Here is a 20440-nt window from a genome sequence, read left to right as displayed (position 1 = left end):
TTACAAAATACATTCTAGGGGTTAAAGGGTTAACCCTTTAAGTGTTTTTTAAATATCTTTTTATACAATATAATTAAATTTGAAATGTAAGATTAACTCAATTTAAGATTTGAATCAAACAAATATTTTATTTCAAGTTTATTTAACCACTCACATGCAGCCATGCACAGCTGCATACCATACCCCTGAGTGCTCTTTATAGTGTACACATACAAAGCATACATGAGCATTTGAAAGCAGCCATCTGTTTGCAATGTTCACAATTACTCCACTCGGTCAGGTTTTAAACAGATTTGTACATAGCAGTGGTGGACAGTAACAAAGTAATTTCACTTTGTTACTGTACTTATGTACATTTTTCATATTTTTATTTTGAGAAACTTTTATTTCACTACATTCCAAAGCATAATATAAAAACACGTCATTCCTCGTTATTTTAAACTGGAGAAATCACCACTGGCTCCAAGTCTACGTAGATAGCAGTGTCTGATTTGTGAATGAGCCGATTCTTTTCGGTGAACCTGTTAAATCAGTTCACAAATAACTAGGGCTGGACCAGAATATTTGATTTGAATATTCGTTTGGTGGGTTGGCATTCGATTTTCAGTTTTGAGATTCAAATATTTTTTTTTTATATATTTTTTTTTTGAACACCTGGCATCCCAGCAAAATGGTTCTCATTCGCGCTTGAATATAAATTGCCCATGAGTGAACCTCATGATTCAGTTAATCTGGAAGACAATAAAAGTGCAGAAGACCTCAGCTGTGTGGGAGCACTGTAAATTTAGTGAGCCCTGCACTGAATTTAGGCCCTAGCCTGGCCCTTGTCTGACAGCTTATCAAGAACAAAAACTTCACTTTCAGCTATTAAAATAGTTTAGTTTTGTATGTAATGGCAAAATTATGTTTTGTTATTATTATTATTATTATATTTATCAAGTTGACATCAAGAAAAACATTTGGAGTATTTTTTACTCCAAAAAATCCAGTTTAGCCTTATCAAATCACCATGACTTGCCTAAAATGAAATCTAGATATACCTACTAAAACAGTTCAAGCATATAACAATGTTATAATAAATGTGCGCTATATCCAAGTTTGTGCGGAGAGTGAAGCTAAAGCTCGCTTTGCATGAAGGCGCAAGCACAATCACTTGTTTTTCAGTTTCAGTTGCTCATTTTTGGTAAGAGTAATGCATCATTCGGAACTGTAAAGGGTCTACTTGTATTTGTGTTCACAATATCAACAAAAGGTTAAGCTTTTATAAAATAAAAATAAAAACATGATGCGCTTTATACTGTCTCATCTTGAGCAGGAGCACTTCACAAAAATGAATCGAAACTCAGGGAATACATGCCTCACAGACATACATAAATCTATAGAAAGATTTAAATTACCACTAAACAAAATAAATCCAAAACTAAAACTCTTTCATTGTAACCTTAATCCTTAAAGATGCACTTCACTCTAAAGGCGCGTCTAATGAAGAGATGGTGAGTCAGGATTGTCATCTTCATCTTTGCAACATGGACTCAGAAAACACTAGTTTATTAGTAAATAAATATCTCCTTACTATTTCCCCACGTTCATGGTAGGCTAATTGCATTTGCTGGGGTTTTTCTGCAAGCTTTAGCCTATTGCGTGCTTTTGAACGCAAAACTCTTCAGCTGCACTGACGGGCGACACGCTCTTTGCTGCTACTGCTGGCAGAACACTAAACAGAGCCGCTCTTAACAGCACAGTCTTGTGTTGTTTCCTCCAGCATTGCAATTTTTTCATCACTAATTGATTGGTCTAAATTATAATAATGAGGAGAAGCCTAGGTTCCTTTTGCCGGGCTGAAATGCCAGGCATGTGCACATCGCAACAGCACATCAACTTTGAAAAATCACCTGTAAGTAGTACGCCTATAGTATATTGTTGGTATAAAAAAAATTACATGCACCAGTTACGTTTGGGATAATTTTATTTTAAACGCCATTATGTCAACTGAAAACATTGCAATTGTGTTTTCAAATACAACAACGAGCACAACGAAACCATTTCAAGAGGCAGGTTAAGCAGTCTTCATGCCGGAAAACAGTCAAAATGATCTCAAACATACAGCGTGCTCTCTTTATTTTATCAAATGATCATAATCACATCTATTAATTTTATAATCCTGCTACTAGCCTTTTATTTAAACTAAACCCCCTGATCAAAATGATCAAAAATTGACATCCCTAGTTACATTTGCCCCATATGTTTTTACAGTAGTGTAAATTGTACATTTTATATATAGTAGTGTATATCTTCTTTACCTTTATTTTACCAGGAAATAATCCCATTGAGATTCAGAATCTTTTTTCAAGGGAATCCTGGCCAAGACGGCAGAATAATAGTTAATACAATAATAGTATATACAAAATTAACATTCATTGATCAGTACTTTATACTTTTAAAATTTCTACAAATCAACTAATTTTGTACCTTTGCTCAAGTAAAATTGAAAAGGAGTACTTGATTTGTGTACTTCATCCAACACTGGTACATAGAACAAGATTTAGAAATGTTGAACATAAAATACAAGAATACGTTCTATCTGGACAGCCCCTTATTGTGTGTTATAAGCGAGCCAAACTTTGTGACCATGATATACATCATATACATATTACACACAGCCATGTTCATCTACATGTTAATGTTTTCTCTAGTTATCTGTTTTTTGTCACTTTTATCAGTTTGAATAAGTGCAATGCTTATTTATTCTTTATTGTCAGGTTCTGTTATCCTTGTTATGAATTGTAAATGATGTTAATCACTTTTGAAAAAAAAATGACTGAGATATTTGGGTTTCTTATGCCTGTTTCACACTGGATGTGTAAGCAGAGATGAAGCAGCACAGAAGCTGCATATTTGCAGAGCGGAAGCTGTGCGCACTGTCATGCCTTTTTAGTGCACATTGTGGATGCTCTAATCTATTAACATGGGTGCTGAAAAAAAGTGCCTCATATGCCTCTAGTGTGAAACGAGCTTTACTTTCAAAATGTTTGGTTTGTTTTTTGATTACATTTGTTTTGTAACACTTCTCTCCCACCTATTGGCCCTAAGACCCTCCTCCTCCCCATCTCCGCCTCTGCTGCTGCTGCTCTGCATGATGGGTGCGGCCACTGAGAACAGTTTCCCATCAGTTTTGTGCATGCAGGTTTCATCGCCTCCATTGTTTGCTCCCGTCTGTGCTGTCAGTAGTTTTCTGGAACTCCTCATCCTCTCCTAAGGAAATTCTGGCAGCACAGACGAGGCTGGCTCATGGGGTCCTGTCTTTCATCTGTGGCTTTATCCTCCTTTTTCTGCCCTTTTCCTCCCTTTAACAAAATCACTGGCCAAGTCTCTGCTATAAAACAGACTTTGTGAGCTGTCTACATGGGGATTTAGTTTTTTTTTTTTCTTATGTCCAACATTATCACACCTCAGAATTATGAAGTTCACATTTTCACACAGTAAAATTCTGTAATCATTTACTCATTAATGTACTCGTTATGAAATATTTGAACCCTTATTGAACAACAAGGGGGGAACATAAATTATGATAAAATGTGGAAAATATTTGAAACCTAAAATCTTTTTACTCCCAAACTACCAAAAATGACGTCTTTTATAATTAAAATGTTTTAGGGAAATACTTAAGGGAAAATTGCAACTTGGCATTGCCATTTATATAAAAAAAGATATATATAGATAATATAAAAGATATATATATATATATATATATATATAATAATAATAATAATAATTTATTATTATTATTATATTTTTTTCATTCAAGGAAAAAAATAATGCTTGGATTTGAGAGGCCAGTTAAAATTAATATTATGGTTTCATTTTTAGAATGATCTTACAATTTTATAAAAACTTTTTTCCAAGGTAAATGTAGGTGTCTTTCCAAAAAAGATGCTGGGAGACTACAAATGTACATATAATAACCAATGATAGAATGTGGTGATGCCAAAATACCATGAATCCAGCAACCCTCACTTGACTCCCTATAACTATTGTAGGGATACATTCATAATTACTAAACATAGCAAAATATGCATGAAAAACATATATCAAAACTCAATTAATAAAGCAATAATAAATAATAAGCAATAATAATAATAAAGCAATTATTCAGTCTGATTCTAGTATGTACATAACACCATTAAACATTGTAGACTCCCCCAAAACACCTCTTTGGCCAGTATCAATAAAAAAAACACTCTGCAAAATAATAACAAGACAGCAAAAAAAAAAACATGCACCAGATTTGCTTCTAAAGTCAATTGTTACATCCCTTTTCATAGAACATAATTTGCCCAGGTTGCTGTTTCAGTGAAAGGGGCAAAATTATGGAATGCTCTGCCAGATCACCCTGACATTAGCCACCTTAAAAAAAAAAAAAATCAAATTGTGGTTAATTCTGGAACAATGTTGCTCTCATATTTAGTCTTTTGACTTTGCCCTTTCTGTATACTTTTTTATAATTTTTTCCATTGTGTTACATTTTTATCCTTTTTCTTTCCCATTCTTTTATTAATGTTGATGAATATACGACAAAACTACAGAATATCACATTTTATTATTAGGTCTTTCGACACCATACATGTTTTACCAAATAAAAAGGACAGCACTTTTAGAGTTCATCCCCCTATTTGATGTGAGCATAAGCATTGGAACAGTTGAATTTAAGGCAGATGTAAAAGATTAAAAGCTAATATTTAGTTGCAGATCCCTTGCATGCAGAGCAGTGAGTCTGCAACCCATAGACGTCGCCAGACTCTTGGTCTTATGTTGCTTGTTTTGGGGAGTTTCTGTCTTTAGTTTCCTCTTCAGATGGTGAAATTTAATGTTCAATCAGATTTAAATCTGGAGATTGATTTGGACAATAAAGTCCTTGACTGAACTGGCATGCTGTTTTGGGTCATTTTCCCGATCTATTATGAAGTGCTTTCTAATGAATTTGGGGGCATTTTTTTTTAAATATTGGTAGCCAAGATGGTTTTGTACCCCCTTCCAAATTCATTCTGCTACTGCCATCATATATTAAGTCATTATTAAAATTAAGAGGTCCTGTTCTAGAGACATCCATGCATCCCCATGCCATGACACCACCTCCACCAAGCTTTACAGATGAGGTTGTATGCTTAGGATCATTTGCAATTCCAGGGCTCCAAACAAAAAAATCGAGTAAGGAGCCATTGGCTCCTATAAGAAAAAAACTTAGGTGCCAAATGATTTTTTTTAGGTGCCACAGAATAAAAATGTTTTATGCGTTTTATTTAAATTATTTATTTTACATTTTAACTTTTTAATCATACTCAAGTGTTTATGTCTCATCTTTTCTTGACTTTATCAGCATTTTAATCCATCTTGTAGATGACCTGGGAATGAAGGTTCACTTAAAGTGGGAGCTAAATGTCTTTTCCAACTTGAAACATACAGTCATGCGTTGTTTATTACACAAAATCTGTACCAATATCATGGACCATAAGCATCACTTGGCCCCTGAGTATAGTTTGGGGTCCTCCTCAATGCATCCTGTAAATGTTCTCATACTCTCTTAAAAATAAAGGTGCTTCATGATACCATAGAAGAACCTTTTTTCCTGTCCTAAATGGTTTCATAAAGAACCTTTAACATTTGAAGACAATAACAGATTATGAAAAGGTCAGAAAGAGATTCTTCAAAGAGCCTTTGACTGAATGGTTCTTTGTGGAACCAAAATTGTTTTGTGAAGAACCTTTTAAGCTCCTTTATTTTTAAGAGTGCATGTCTTTCACACTTTCAGTCTGTTTTTCTTAATTAGTAAAATTAAATTTTATAGGAGGAGTTGAATCATGTAGACAACAGGTTAAGTAAAAATATTAAAATTCAATAGCTCATAAATATAGCAAAATGCTCCTCTTTATAGTTATTTTTCTAGCTGACTGATGAGCTTATGGACACGAAAGGTTACTGAGGTTAATATTACGTTGCACTGTTTACAAGCTTTACACGTTTTCCGCAGTTTGAAAGTGTTGTACTGTAGAATCTCTTATAAAATAGCCTACCTTTTGATGTTAATTCATGTTCATTATGTACTCTAGTAGTAAAGAGCAAGGTATGATAGGTTCACGTGCTGCTTGAACTGAGGCACTAATCGCGATCTCGCCTGCCGCATTAGGGGCCGTTTACATGTCCCGTCTTTTGCACGCTCAAGTTCGTTATTTCAAATGTATGCGCGCGGTATGCGTGCGTGCTCATAATGAAAGCGGCGCGCCTAGCGTTTTCCACGCATTTTTAGGCGCGATATGTCAACGGCCCCTTAAAGAGCACCAAAACTGTATTTATTGTTTGAATTTTGTTATGAATTTGGAATAATTTTAAAGCTGATACTTTGTAAATTAAAAAGTAACAAAGCACAAAGCTTTTTGCGATTACTGGACGGCAAGTGCACTTCAAATAATGAAGTTCATGCATTAACAGAACACAGCATGGACTAAGATCTTGTTAAGAAGAAGCCTTATGATTATAAACGAGAACTGTTAACGATATTGCCAATATCCACACTGATGACAGCTTTACCTGTTGTAGTTTGTTCAAGATATGAACGAAATAGACGCTGTTTTTCTGCACTTTCTCTTCACATCTCCATCATTTCTCTCTCTCGCGCGTTTATCAGGTGTGTGTCAGCGCTGCTGCGCGGCAGATGAGGACGGTTTAAAACGTACTCTGTTACTAAACGTAACCTCGGTTCTCTCTAGAAGAGCGAACGAGTACTGCGTCTTAGCTAAGACGCTACGGGAAAAATCTCTTTTCACGAAATACTGAAGCAAAAAATTATCCTTAATTTTGTATTTTTGTAAAGCGCATTTGCAGCAGTACACAGCCATAGGCGAGACGGCTCGTCCGCTCATTGGCTTCGCGCCCTTCTTGCCACTTCCCGCCGAAACGGGTGTGGCCCAACCTATAAAAGGAGCTCGAAAAGGCTGACTCACCTGATTTATATTTAGTGAATCGTACGCACGGCAGAGAACGCAGTACTCGTTCGCTCTTCTAGAGAGAACCGAGGTTACGTTTAGTAACCGAGTACGTTCTCTTACGAGAGCTCTCTCCTACTGCGTCTTAGCTAAGACGCTTACGGGAACCCAATGTAAAACGCCGTGCGCGCAGGGATCACACACCAATAAACCTGAAGCAACGCCCAGGATTTACAGTGCACAGTCACCTGAGGGACTCACAGAGAGTCCAGGACAGAAAAGGGAAAAAGCCCTCCGTCCCATATCTAGCAGCATCCGTAGATGCGGCAATATGACATCACACAGCCGAGGCAAGGCCTGACCAATGTGGCAATGCGGGTCTTAAGGCGGGAACCTCCAGGTTATAGAACCTGATAAATGTAGACAGCGAGGCCCAACCTGCCGCCATACATATATCCTGCAAGGAGATCCCAGTACACCACGCCCACGAAGAGGCGACGCCTCTTGTGGAGTGTGCTCTGACGCCCAACGGGCACTGAAGGCCCCTGGAAGCGTAAGCTAACGCTATGGCGTCAACTATCCATCTGGATAGAGTCTGTCTTGAAACAGCCATTCCCTTGGAACGTCCACCGAACGAGACAAACAGCTGCTCCGTCTGCCGAAAGGCAGCAGAGCGAGACACATAAGCTCTTAAAACCCTGACAGGGCAAAGAAGACTCGAGTCTCTATCCTCCCCTGACACCGGCAGGGCAGACAGGGCAATAACCTGAGCCCGAAACGGTGTGTTGAGCGATTTCGGCACATAACCGTGCCTAGGTTTGAGTATGACCCTTGAGTCATTGGGCCCAAACTCCAAGCACGACTGGCTCACCGAGAGTGCGTGCAAATCACCAACACGCTTCACCGAAGCGAGAGCCAACAAGAATACTGTCTTGAACGACAGATGCTGAAGGCTAATTGATTGGATAGGCTCAAAAGGGGGACCCTTCAAGGCCTCCAAAACCGCCGCGAGGTCCCACATAGGGACTGACGGAGGTCTGGGAGGATTCAGCCTCCTAGCTCCTCTGAGGAACAGGATGACTAAATCATTCCTTCCTATTGACTGACCGAGCGCCGTTTCAGAAAACGCCGCGATGGCCGCCACATAAACTTTGAGCGTGGATGGGGCTCTGCCCTTATCCAACAGCTCCTGTAGGAAGGAGAGGACCTCCGTCACCTCACAACTAAGGGGTGAATAACCTTGAGCTGTGCACCAGCTGGAGAACACCGACCACTTCGAGTTATACAGACGTCGTGTCGACGGAGCTCTAGCCTGAGTGATGGTATTTAGCACTCCCACTGCGAGATCAGCGGGTAACCGTTGAACGCCCACACATGGAGGGACCACAACTCCGGTTGAGGGTGCCAAATCGAGCCCCTGGCCTGCGAGAGGAGGTCCCTCCTCAACGGCACCGGCCACGGGGCGACATCTGCTAACTGCATCAAATCTGGGAACCATGGTTGGTTCTTCCAAAGAGGTGCTACAAGCACTAATGAACATCTCGTTTCTCTCACCCGTTCTATCACCTGCGGAAGGAAGGAGACGGGAGGGAAAGCATAAAGCGGGCAGCACGGCCATCTTCGTGACAGCGCGCTTTCGTTCTTGGAAAAGAACGCGGGGCAGTGAGCGTTTTCGTGGGACGCATGCGGAGCAGGCCCAGCTGCAGAGCCGGAGATGCTGAGGCCATGAGGCCCAGCATCTTTTGACAGTGTTTGAGCGACACGGTCACGCCGCAGCGGAAAGAACTCGCTGCGCGCTGAATGCCCATCACGCGCTGTGGTGACAGCCGCGCCGTCATGGAACACGAGTTCAGAACTATACCCAGAAACAGAATCGTCTGACTGGGGTTCAGCGAACTTTTCGCCCAATTGACACTGAGGCCGAGCTTCTCGAGGTGATCGAGTAAAACGGCCCTGTGGTCCACGAGCTCCGCTCGTGATTGGGCCAGAACCAGCCAGTCGTCCAAATAATTCAGCACTCGCATGCCTCTGAGTCTGAGAGGAGCGAGCGCTGCATCCATGCACCTCGTAAATGTACGAGGAGCCACGGACAAGCCGAACGGCAGGACTGTAAACTGGTATGCCTGGCCCTCGAAGGCAAATCTCAAATATCGCCTGTGGTTTGACGCTATCTGTATTTGAAAATACGCGTCCTTCAGATCTATTGACATGAACCATTCCCCTTTGCGAATCTGCGCGAGGAGCTTCCTGGTCGTAAGCATTTTGAAACTGCGTTTCATCAATGCCTTGTTCAGCTGTCTTAGATCCAGTATGGGCCTGAGACCCCCGTCTCTCTTGGGCACCAGAAAGTATCTGCTGTACAGCCCCCCCTCGCTTTGAGCTTGAGACACAGTTTCTACAGCCCCTTTGCTCAACAGTTTTGATATTTCGGCCCGAAGTATGTGTGCTACTTCTGTTTTGACCGTAGTTTCGACGTGCGCCGAAAAGCGCGGTGGGCGTCGAGAAAACTGTAGTGAGTAGCCTCTCTTTATAATGCCTAGCACCCAATCCGAAACCCCTGGAAGCGCTGACCATGCATCTGCATGAATGGCTAATGGCTGGATGCGAAGCGCGCTCTGTTGACTGGGCAACGGCGGCGCTCGGGTGTGCTGCGCATCTGAGGCGGGGAGCGCGCTGATCACAGCGGGCAGATCACTCCTCCTCGACCCCTCCCGGCGCTTAACCGACTGGGGGGAGGCTGAGCTGGTCCCGTGGGACTCGATATATCTACAAGTAACTGTGGGCTGCATGTGTGCACATTTATCACTTTCAACCCGCTGTCTGCCTGTGCAGAATGTACGTGCACGGGCCTCGTTTTTACAGAAGCCCCGCGCCGTATGTGACATAGTGTATGTGGGCACTGGGAAGTGGGCACGTTTACTATGCGGCGCGCTCGACCGATCTGTGTCGATCTTATGTGCGCTAGCCCTGTGTGCAGTAGTGGGCATCGTCACTGCATTTATAGCACCATAGGCCGTGGCCGGACCAGCGTGCACGGGTTTCGTTTTTACCGAAACCACATGACGCGTGTGACATAGTAATTGTGGGCACTGAGGGGTGGGCACGCTTACTATGCAGTGTGCGCGACCGACTTGAGTCGTATTTATGGGCGCAGGCCCTGTGTGCAGGGCTGTGCTTACATGTGGAGATGGGCACTGAGGAGTGGGCATCGTCACTACATTTAAAGCACCATCGGCCGTGGCCGGAACACCAGAAAAAACACTCTTTTCGTGAAACATCTGGGTAGCCGTGATAACGGCTTTTGTGTGCAGGCAAGCGGGCACTTGTGCAGGCTTGCGCATTGCAGAGGACACTGAGGCAGTCACAACTCTTGGAACTGCAACAGCGGCGTGCTTGGGTGAGAGCTCGGCCGCAGCGGAACTCGAACACCGGCGCTTTCCCAGCAGTGCTAAGATGTAGTGTTGTCAAAAATATCGATATTTCGATAAATATCGATACTGTAATATCTGAACGGTACCAATACTAATTTCCCGAAGTATCGATACTAGCCGCGCTTTCATTTTCACTTCTCTCCAAAGGCGCGTTGGCACTTGTCTCATTCGCTCTGGTTAGCAAAAGTGAAGTGAATGGAAAGATGGCGAGTGCAGCCCCCGCGCGACCGGCTTTGGTTGATAAGGAACACAGCAGGAGTGCTATCTGGAAATATTTTGCATATGAGGCAAATGAACATGGAAAGCCGAAGGACACAAGCAAGCCAATATGCAAGAGATGCTACAGAACAGTGCTAACAAAAGGCGCTAACACCACTAATATAGCAAAGCACATGAGAGACCGACACTCGGATCTGTATAAAGAATTTCTCGAGGTTGGATTTATTATTATACATTACTGACACTCGATCCTCCAATTTGATACTGTTAAGAGCTTTGACACAATCTGTATTGTTAAAAGCACTATATAAATAAAGGTGACTTGACGACTTCATGTCGATCCAGTGAGCACTGTTTTCGCGTGTGATGCACGCACGTTTGCGTTTAAATCTGTTCATCAAATAACGTTAATGTATTAACCCTCTGAAGTCGATTAACGCGGATACGCGTTTTGAGTCATTTTCTCCCGATAACCCCGAAAAGAACTTAAATTACACTTTCAGTTTTAATCGTAAAGATAAGAGCAGTACATCAATCGAATCTGTAAAGGGTCTGCTTTTTTTTGGATACAGACATATTAACAACAAAACTTTGTGCACTTATAAAATAAAGATAACAAACAAGGTGTGCTGTCTGCAGCCTTTGTCTGCGCTGATCTTTATTTACAAACACGTCATTAAAATGAACTGTAACTCCGTGAATACTCAACGAAGAGACATGAGAGATATATCTATAGAAAGCTTGACATGTCTACTTTTAAACTAAACAAGTGCCGCCGAAAACAGATATTCTGTGATAAAGTAATCCATATGAAAACAACGCGATGTCTGTTTTTCATGTCTCCCTTCATTATATCTAATGTGACCACGCCCCCGCGCTGAACGCGCTATTCAGATTCAAACTGAAGTGCGTGGCTTGAATACGCCCATAACAGAAGAAAAAGCAGCGAGACTGTTCTTCAAGATTTTATTTTACTGTTTGCTTCGCAATGAGAGGAATAAGACAGAATTCACCCCAAAAAGATGTGATGTGGTTGAGGATTTGAGAAATGGATTTCCTCAGAAAAAAAAGAATGAGGCACTTTATTCAGCAGAGATCATAAACATGAGTAAGTCTCTTTTTATTTATTTATATACTTGTACTAGTTTTCACATAACGTGTTAACATTTTACTAGTTAGACTTTTTCCAAAGACTTTTTCCAAACTATAATTCCTGACTAAATATATAATCAAGTGAAACATTATTAAGTTTCAATAACAATATAAATCCTAAAAAACCTAAAAAATATTCTTAGCTCTTTTCAACATTAATAATAATAATGATAATAATAACAACAATAAATGTTTTTTTTGTAGAAAATAAGATTGTTAAAAGGATTTCTGAAGGATTGTGTGACTGGAGTAATGATGCAACAATTAGTTTGAAAGTCAGCTTTGATTGTTCCTGATAAACTGTTTAACTGCTCCCCCAAGTGGATATTAAAGTATGTTGTGGTATAATTAAATATATTCTAAATAAACTACAAACATAAAATTATATAGATTTATTTTGTCTTCACATTCTTTCTTGTAACTCCTTCCTCTCAGTGGCACAGATGACTGAGAGGCTCATTATGTGGCTCATTATGCAGCTCATTATGCAGGCCTTTGTCTTCTCAGGTGTAAATCACAATGATATTCATGATATTTGACGCCTACTTGCATATGACTTTTACCAACAAAAAGTGTCTTAGAAAATTTAAATCAATATATTGTTTTCTGTGAGTGAGTAAACGAGATGATTTTCACATCATTTAGAAAGAAAAATTCTAGGCTACAAGCTCCAGTTCTCAAAAATCCCGGGAACCATTGTTCTTTATGTGTTTTTTTGCCTTATTCAAGTGATTTAACATTTTTAGTTTTTCACTAACCACGCATAACATTTTTTTTCTCAAAAATGCAATCATGTACATGCATGCATTTCACATATTATTATAGCCCAGTTTGTGCTGATTACAGTGAGATTAGACTTTACCCATTTAGATATTTATAAGAAACTGAAAAAAGCACAAATGTCAGGGCATGACAAAACATTTGAGCAATGCTCAAAACTAAATCAGATCTGAAGAGTCTGTTAGCAAACATACAGAGGGAAAAAAAGAGTGAACATGGAGAGGGTTCTTCATCCAGAGAAGATGAGGGTGCAGAAACAGAATTCAAAAATGAGTTTTCAGTATATGAAAAGATGCCTGAAATCAGTGCAGGAGAGGACCCACTCACATGGTGGAGGACACATGAGACAACTTTACCTCACCTTGCCCAGTTTGCTAAGAAGTATCTGTGTATCTCTGCTTCAAGTTCAGCTTCAGAGCGTGTATTTAGTACATCAGGGCTTATTTGCAATCTCAATCTCACTCACCTCTGTAGAGAAAATCTGCATAAAACTGCAGCAACAGATTCCATTTAATTATTTTGTTTACTAATTTGATACTTGATGCATAAGATTGCACTGATTTTGTTTTTGCTTGAAGTTTAAGTATCTTTTGTTGACATTGTGATTTGATTTTACTTGGAAATACAAAAGATTGCACTTTTTTTTACTTGCACTTTATTGGTTTTTGAATGTAATGCAATCTGAGAGGCTTTTGAACAAGTGCACTACCTCAGGACATGTTTGTTAATGTAAAATATATGTTCTAGACTTGTTATATTTAGCTTTAAATAAAAAAATAACCCCTTAATATTGTGGCAGTTTTTTTCTCTGTGGTATCGAAAATGGTATCGAATATCGATTCAAGGTATCGTATCGAAGTTAGAAATTCTAGTATCGTGACAACACTACTAGGATGCTTTCGGGGCTTCTGGCTTCACCGCAATCCTCTGCCACGGCTCCCGCGGCACGGGGTGACGGCTTAAAGAGCGAGAACGGGGTCCCGAGCTGCGTTGCTGACGCTGTCGCGATGACGCAGCAGGAGGCGGTGGGCGTGACTGAGAGCTCTGTGGGGCCGGTCTAGAGCGGCTAGCTGCAGAACTGGAGCGCTTCGGCAAGAAGTGCTTGAACGCCTGCGAAGCTTTCTGGTCCTCGGCGAATCTCTCCACAAACTCGTTGACGGATGATCCGAAGAGGCCAGCAGGAGTTAGCGGCGCGTCAAGGAACGCAGCGTGCTCAGACTCCTTGATGTCAGAAAGCGTCAGCCACAAATGCCTCTCAGCCACCGTAGCGGAAGCCATAACCCGTCCCATGGCCTGTGCAGCGGACTTAGTAGCGCTGAGGGAGAGATCCGAAGCACTCCTCAGATCCGCGAGACAGATCGCTTCAGGTCCCATCTCATCCAGCTTGCGGAGGAGATCGCCCTGGAAAATCTGCAGCGTAGCCATGGTGTGTAGCGCAGACGCAGCCTGCCCAGCAGCAGAGAATATCCGTGCGAGCAGCGATGACGTCATGCGGCAGGCTTTGGATGGCAACGCCGCCTTAGTCCGCCTTCCAGCAGAGGGCGGGCAAAGGTGCGCTGCTATAGCCTGCTCCACAGGCGGAAGTGACAGGTAGCCTCTGTTCTTAGCACCGTCCAGTGTGGAGAATGCTGGCGAAACAGATGAACGGATTCTCGCCGAGAATGGAGCGTCCCAAGCTTTCGCCACTTCTTCGTGAAGCTCAGTAAGAAAAGGGGCGTGCTTTGAGCTTGAGGAAGAACGCTCATCCGGAAGATAGCTACCATCCAGCCGGGAACGTGAAGGGGGCGCTGGTGCAGACCACTCGAGGCCGAGGCTCGCCGCGGCCAGAGAGAGTACACGCATCAGCTCCTTATCGATATCCCCCCGTCCCCCCACTTCCTCAGATGACGCGTCGGCAAGCAGCGGACGCTGAACATTGGGAAGCGATGCAGGGGAGGCCGGCGAAGCGGAGGGAACCGGCGAGCTCGGCCGAGCTGGAGGCGGTTCTGGTAGGCGGTTCTGGTAGGCGCTGCGAGCGGCGCTTCTTACGGCGCTGTGGCGCAGCGGATGATGCAGGCTTCGAGAAGGATGCCAGGCGAGTCCTCAGAGTCACCATAGGCAGTAACTCGCAATGAGGGCAGCCGCCGTCAGCAAGCGCGATCGCTGCATGGTCCTCACCCAGACAGGAGACGCAGATGACGTGACGATCTCCTTCGCTGAGCGGGGCTCTGCACGAGCCGCACGAGGGCATCTTTAAAAAGACGCAGCTCTTTTTGTGAGTGTGCGTCGCAGGGCGAACACACACACAGGATATAAATGGATATAAGGATATAAAGGATATGGGCGCCGGATAGCGCAGCAGGAACGGCAGTGGAAGGCAGCGATGCCAGCAGCTTCAGAATGGCTCGTCCTGCTGATATGCTTTCTCAGACGGCGCTTGCTTCCTCCGTGATCCAGCGATGCGTGAGCTTCGCTGAAGAGATGAAAAATCAGGTGAGTCAGCCTTTTCGAGCACCTTTTATAGGTTGGGCCACACCCGTTTCAGCGGGAAGTGGCAAGAAGGGCGCGAAGCGCCCTTATTGGTCTGATGTTGCATCAGCCTGCGCTCGATAGGCTGTGCAGTTGCCGCAGAACAAGTCAATGAGCGGACAAGCCGTCTCGCCTATGGCTGTGTACTGCTGCAAATGCGCTTTACAAAAATACAAAATTAAGGATAATTTTTTGCTTCAGTATTTCGTGAAAAGAGACTTTTCCCGTAGCGTCTTAGCTAAGACGCAGTACGAGAGAGCTCTCGTAAGAGAACTCTCTTTCCCACTAAAACTTCGATGCGCATTCTCTCAATGCGCGAACATAACAAAAGATGCATTACATGCAATTTTTTAAGAGATAACATGTAAATACATAGGCCTAGTCGCCAGTGGCGACCTCAGCAAAAACTTCAGTCGCATTTTAATATTTATGAATATATCTTGCCACTTCCCGCCGAAACGGGTGTGGCCCAACCTATAAAAGGTGCTCGAAAAGGCTGACTTACCTGATTTTTCATCTCTTCATTTTAGTCGCAGTTTGGAGCCCTGAATTCCCTTTTTTCTCCACACTTTTGGTGTCCAATCACTTAGGTAAAGGTTAATCATTGTCTGTCAACTCCGTTCCAAAACTCTACTGGCTCACATTTGTGAAGAATCTTGCCTTTCTATTTTTGGTGCTGATCAGAGGTTTGCATTTTGCTGTGTAGCTTCTGTAATTCTGTGTCAAATTCTCATGTGGGCATCACCACAGCTTTCTGGAGGTTGTTGGTGATTTTACAGACATGTATTTAAGGGTCATTTTCACAGCTTTTATGATTTGTCTGTCATCAACTACTGTTATTTTTCTAAGACGAGCATGTCGTCATTGGTTGCTGATGTAGCTGGTAGTTTCCAAACTTTTGATTTCTCCATGCCCTTAGTTTTTCCTGTAGTTCTAATTGACTTCCTCTTTTCTTTTAGCATCCAAATTGCTTGCTTTTCTTTTCAGAATCGGCTTCCTCATCTTCGTCCTGGTTTGTGTATGTCATCATTGAATACAAGTATTAGAATGCAGAAGCAATGGATATAACTGATAAGATCCGTTCCCTGCTTTTAATATCTGAAGAATTAATGCAACAGGACACAGCTGAACACTTAGAAAGACCTGTGAGGCAACTGTTCCAATACTTCTGCTCACATCAGATTGGGAGATGAAAGTCTAAAAGTGCTGATCTTCTTAGCTGGTAAAACATCTTTGTGTTGAATCACCCAATATTAAAATTTGACATTCTGTAGTTTTGTTTCAATTGAATCTTTTAATCATATTTACAGATTTCTTGACGCAACAGCAAACAGAACAATTTTGTCTTTACTGTTCCAATACTTATTGAGGGCAGTGTATGTGGTTTATTTGTTTGCATCATTAATAGCAGACTCACATATACTGTATGACTCTTACGACTCTCCACTGTTTTGAATTGACAGTTTGAATGCATTTTTGTACTGGATTCTTGGACCGAAAACTTTTAGCAGCCTGAAATTACCTGATTGCAAACCAGAATGCTAAAACAATCTCTCTTGTGAAAAAGTGAAAGTGACGTGACATTCAGCCAAGTATGGTGACCCATACTCAGAATTTGTGCTCTGCATTTAACCCATCCAAAGTGCACACACCGTGAACACACACCCGGAGCAGTGGGCAGCCATTTATGCCGCGGCGCCCGGGGAGCAGTTCGGGGGTTCGGTGCCTTGCTCAAGGGCGCTTCAGTTGTGGTATTGCCGACCCGAGACTCGAACCCACAACCCTAGGGTTTAGTAGTCAAACTCTCTAACCACTAGGCCACAACGCCCCCATTGTTCAAATATCACTTTTTGAAGTATTGTTTCCACAATAATTTACTGATCGGAAGTCTTCAGGAAATGAATCTTTAGCTTTTAAGCTCTCAAATTGTATTTAATTTATGAAGATTAATTGAATAATTCATGTAAAAAAAAGCCATTTCCAACTGCAATTTAAGTGGCTATACATAGACAACTGACTGTCTCTGCCAGAAAGCTTAAACTAGGCAGTGGTGGTTGTTGGTCTTGCTAGCAGGACAAGCATCAAAAGCAAAATAAACACAAAAATGATTCACAGAATTAACATTTTGTGGTGCTTATTCCAGTCCCCTGATTTTTTTTCGAATGCACATGCTGGAATTTCATAGAACAGGATGTCTGTAGTCCAGTCTGAAGTAGTCTCATGTTTGCAAAGGGTGGAGGATTGAGCTGAGCTGTCTCATACCGTCTTGCTCACAAAAGCTTGTCGGTGTGAGTGTCTGTTGTTTTTTGGAGTCTCTGCTGGTTTGGTGTCTTATGTTTCTATGTTTTTTTTTGGTACTGTGTAACAATGGCCCAGGATAGTGTTGCCACCTTGTGGAAAAACTGATTATTGCAAAAAAACTTAATTGCGCATGTGCGACCTTGCGTGCACAATGTACAAAGTCCCTCGCATACGCATAAAAAGTGAAGTATACTTTGGGCTTAAGAAAAACAGAAAGGGGGTCAATTGTGCTAGTAACGATGTTGAAATGAAATGCATTGTTGCAGTGACTATAATTAAGAGCTCATAATGAAGTCTCACGCTAAATTAAGGATAATGATCAAAATTATCACTTGCCTTACTCACCTTATTGATGTTGTTACATGTACTCACACAATTGTAATGCAGTTGTCTAGACTGATTTCTTACGGAATATTAATTGTAGTAATATACTACTTTGTTCAGGGTGTCCCACTTTCACTTCCATGCTATAGTTAATTGAAAGACACTTCATGTTGCATTACCCTTTTATTGCTATAACCAAGGTGAATTGTTATAATTTCTGAAAATAATTCTCAAAAAGCTATTTCTTGCTGTAGTTTGCACTGTAAATATCATTATGGCTTATATAGGTCTTGGATATTTTAATCTTCTTGTCCACAGTCCACAGAAGCTGAATTTGCAATGTGTGCTGCTACCTGATGCTTTCCGGCCCTTTTCCACTCTCTAATCTGCACTAGAATTACCTAGCTGTCTCTCCTCAATCCTGATTTTGTATTCGCCCTCCATTGCCCTAAACATATTTGATCCATTGCCTTTGTCTTGTGGCACAAAACTGATTGAGGATGACTGGTTGTTTCCTGGCTGCTCCGATCCAGCATTAGCCAATCTGCAACAGGAAGTGGAGGAGGAGTTGGCCCAGGCCCGTGGACTCTGCACACAGAAAAGCAGGAAGCCCAAATATTTCACCCCACACAGCCTGCAGGTATGAACTAAAGTCTCTAAGTAAATTGCATACAAATGAGTGACAAATTAAAAGAACAATTTCTAAGTAAGGTGTTAGGTCACAGTGTGCTGCCTGATCAGCTTCAGTGCACCTTGGTGTTGATTCTAAAAATTGGATTACTTCTTCCTGGAGCAGTGGAACACCACTCTTCCAAAAGATATGCTCTCATCTAGTGTCTAAATAACGGTGGTGTGGAATTTCCACTGAGTGGTATGGTTTGGTACAGTACGGTACGCAGTTATTTCCGTTTCCAATATCAGAAGTTTTAAATGGTACTAAAAAAGCGAACCCTACCAAACCACTTTTTTGGTACCCTACTGTTGGGTTCCTAGCACAGCAAAGGCTACCAAAAGGGTGGAGCTAAACTTACTGCAGAACATTGATTGGTTGACTAGAATTGTCACTTTTGTTTAATACAAGGGGATAAAGCGTCCTCCACTTGTTCTGCTTTGCTTTCCATGAATGTTAGGCTTATTTATATCGGAGTTCACAAACACAAAAAATATAACCATGTATTTTATATTTTCATACAGACAAAAGCCATTTCTCAATATTCTTGTCTGTTCTTGTGGACTTGTGAAACATCATTGCCCAAACACCCACGGAATTTTCTACATATAACTGTAATTGTGTCATGAAATGTAATTTTAAGAGTTTTTCATGTGAGAATGTAATTGTTTAAAACTCAAATCTGTGGTTTATTTATAAACATAGCACCTATTTGAAAATGTGCTATGCTGATTTTGGAGCTCCAGGCGATCACCGGGCGCTCTGTGCTCATGTATCCGCCGAGAGCAACCTAAGCTTGGCTAGTCTTTCTGACATTTGGCTCAGATGTCTCTGTAGTGATTAAACATGAGATACAATTCTTTTTGGGTTGGCTATATTTAACAGGCATTCGAGGTCTCATGAATCAGTTCAAAGTTATGTTTAACTATATATTTAATCTGAACTTTACCATGGTAATGTTACAGCGCTGACTTTGTGGTATACGTTTGACTGAACTGTTTGCTTTTGTCTTTTTTTCCTCTTATATAAGCCTCTTATACTTTGTACTTTTACTTTTATAATGGCTATTATTGTTCATTAAACTTACATTTAAAGGGTTAGTTCACTCAATAATCAAAATTATGTCATTAATAACTTACCCTCATGTCGTTCCAAACCCGTGAGACCTCCATTCTTCTTCAGAACACAGTTTAAGATATTTTAGATTTAGTCCGAGAGCTCTCAGTCCCTCCATTGAAACTGTGTGCACGGTATACTGTCCATGTCCAGAAAGGTAATAAAAACATCTTCAAAGTAGTCCATGTGACATCAGAGGGTCAGTTAGAAGTTTTTTGAAGCATCGAAAATACATTTTGGTCCAAAAATAGCAAAAACTACGACTTTATTCAGCATTGTCTTCCGGGTCTGTTGTGAGATTTCAAAACACAGCAGTTTAGTGATATCCGGTTCGCGAACGAATCATTCGATGTAACCGGATCTTCTTGAACCAGTTCACCAAATCGAACTGAATCGTTTAAAACGGGTCGCGTCTCCTATAAGCATTAATCCACAAATGACTTAAAGGTCCCATGACATGAAAATTTCACTTTCTGAGGTTTTTTAACATTAATATGACTTCCCCTAGCATGTATGTGGTCCCCAAGTTTCTAAAAATTTTAATCGGTGTAAATCGAGATTTTACTATCTTTCTCTGCCTTTGAAAAAATGGAAGCTCAAACGGGCTGATCTGGAATCTCCTCTTTGTGACGTTGTAAAGAGAAATGTTACCTCCCCTTTCTCTGCTTTGCCCGCCCAAATATTTACATATAATTCAGTCGCAATGTCAGCACAGGCGTTACAAACAGACTTTTATGATATGGATTCGACAGCACCGCCACAAACATTGAGTAACAGTGTTCATTAATGCCTGATCTGTGATCAGTGATTTCTGATGTGTAGTTAATCATTCAAGTTCACACAGACTTTCTTTCTAAATCGTTTAATACTGTTTATGCATCAGTGAATCAAGCCAGTGACTAAACGATCAACTTCACGTTGTTTCTCTTAGTAGCATGAAACAAATCTGTTATTTAAATTGT

General features: G+C 41.5%; 1 protein-coding gene across 2 annotated transcripts in view; it reads left to right on the top strand.

Moving 5' to 3' along the window:
• Positions 1 to 20440, top strand: part of LOC132101331 (golgin subfamily A member 4-like) — a 94348-nt gene that overhangs the window by 20692 nt on the left and 53216 nt on the right. For both annotated transcript variants that reach the window (XM_059506215.1, XM_059506214.1), the window contains exon 9: positions 18226 to 18332. In XM_059506215.1, the coding sequence (XP_059362198.1) occupies positions 18226 to 18332 (107 nt within the window). The remainder of the gene's footprint in view (positions 1 to 18225; positions 18333 to 20440) is intronic.

This window comes from Carassius carassius, chromosome 23, assembly GCF_963082965.1.
Source record: "Carassius carassius chromosome 23, fCarCar2.1, whole genome shotgun sequence".
In the NCBI taxonomy this organism is placed as follows: Eukaryota; Metazoa; Chordata; class Actinopteri; order Cypriniformes; family Cyprinidae; genus Carassius; species Carassius carassius.
This window is presented reverse-complemented; position numbering and strand designations above follow the sequence as displayed.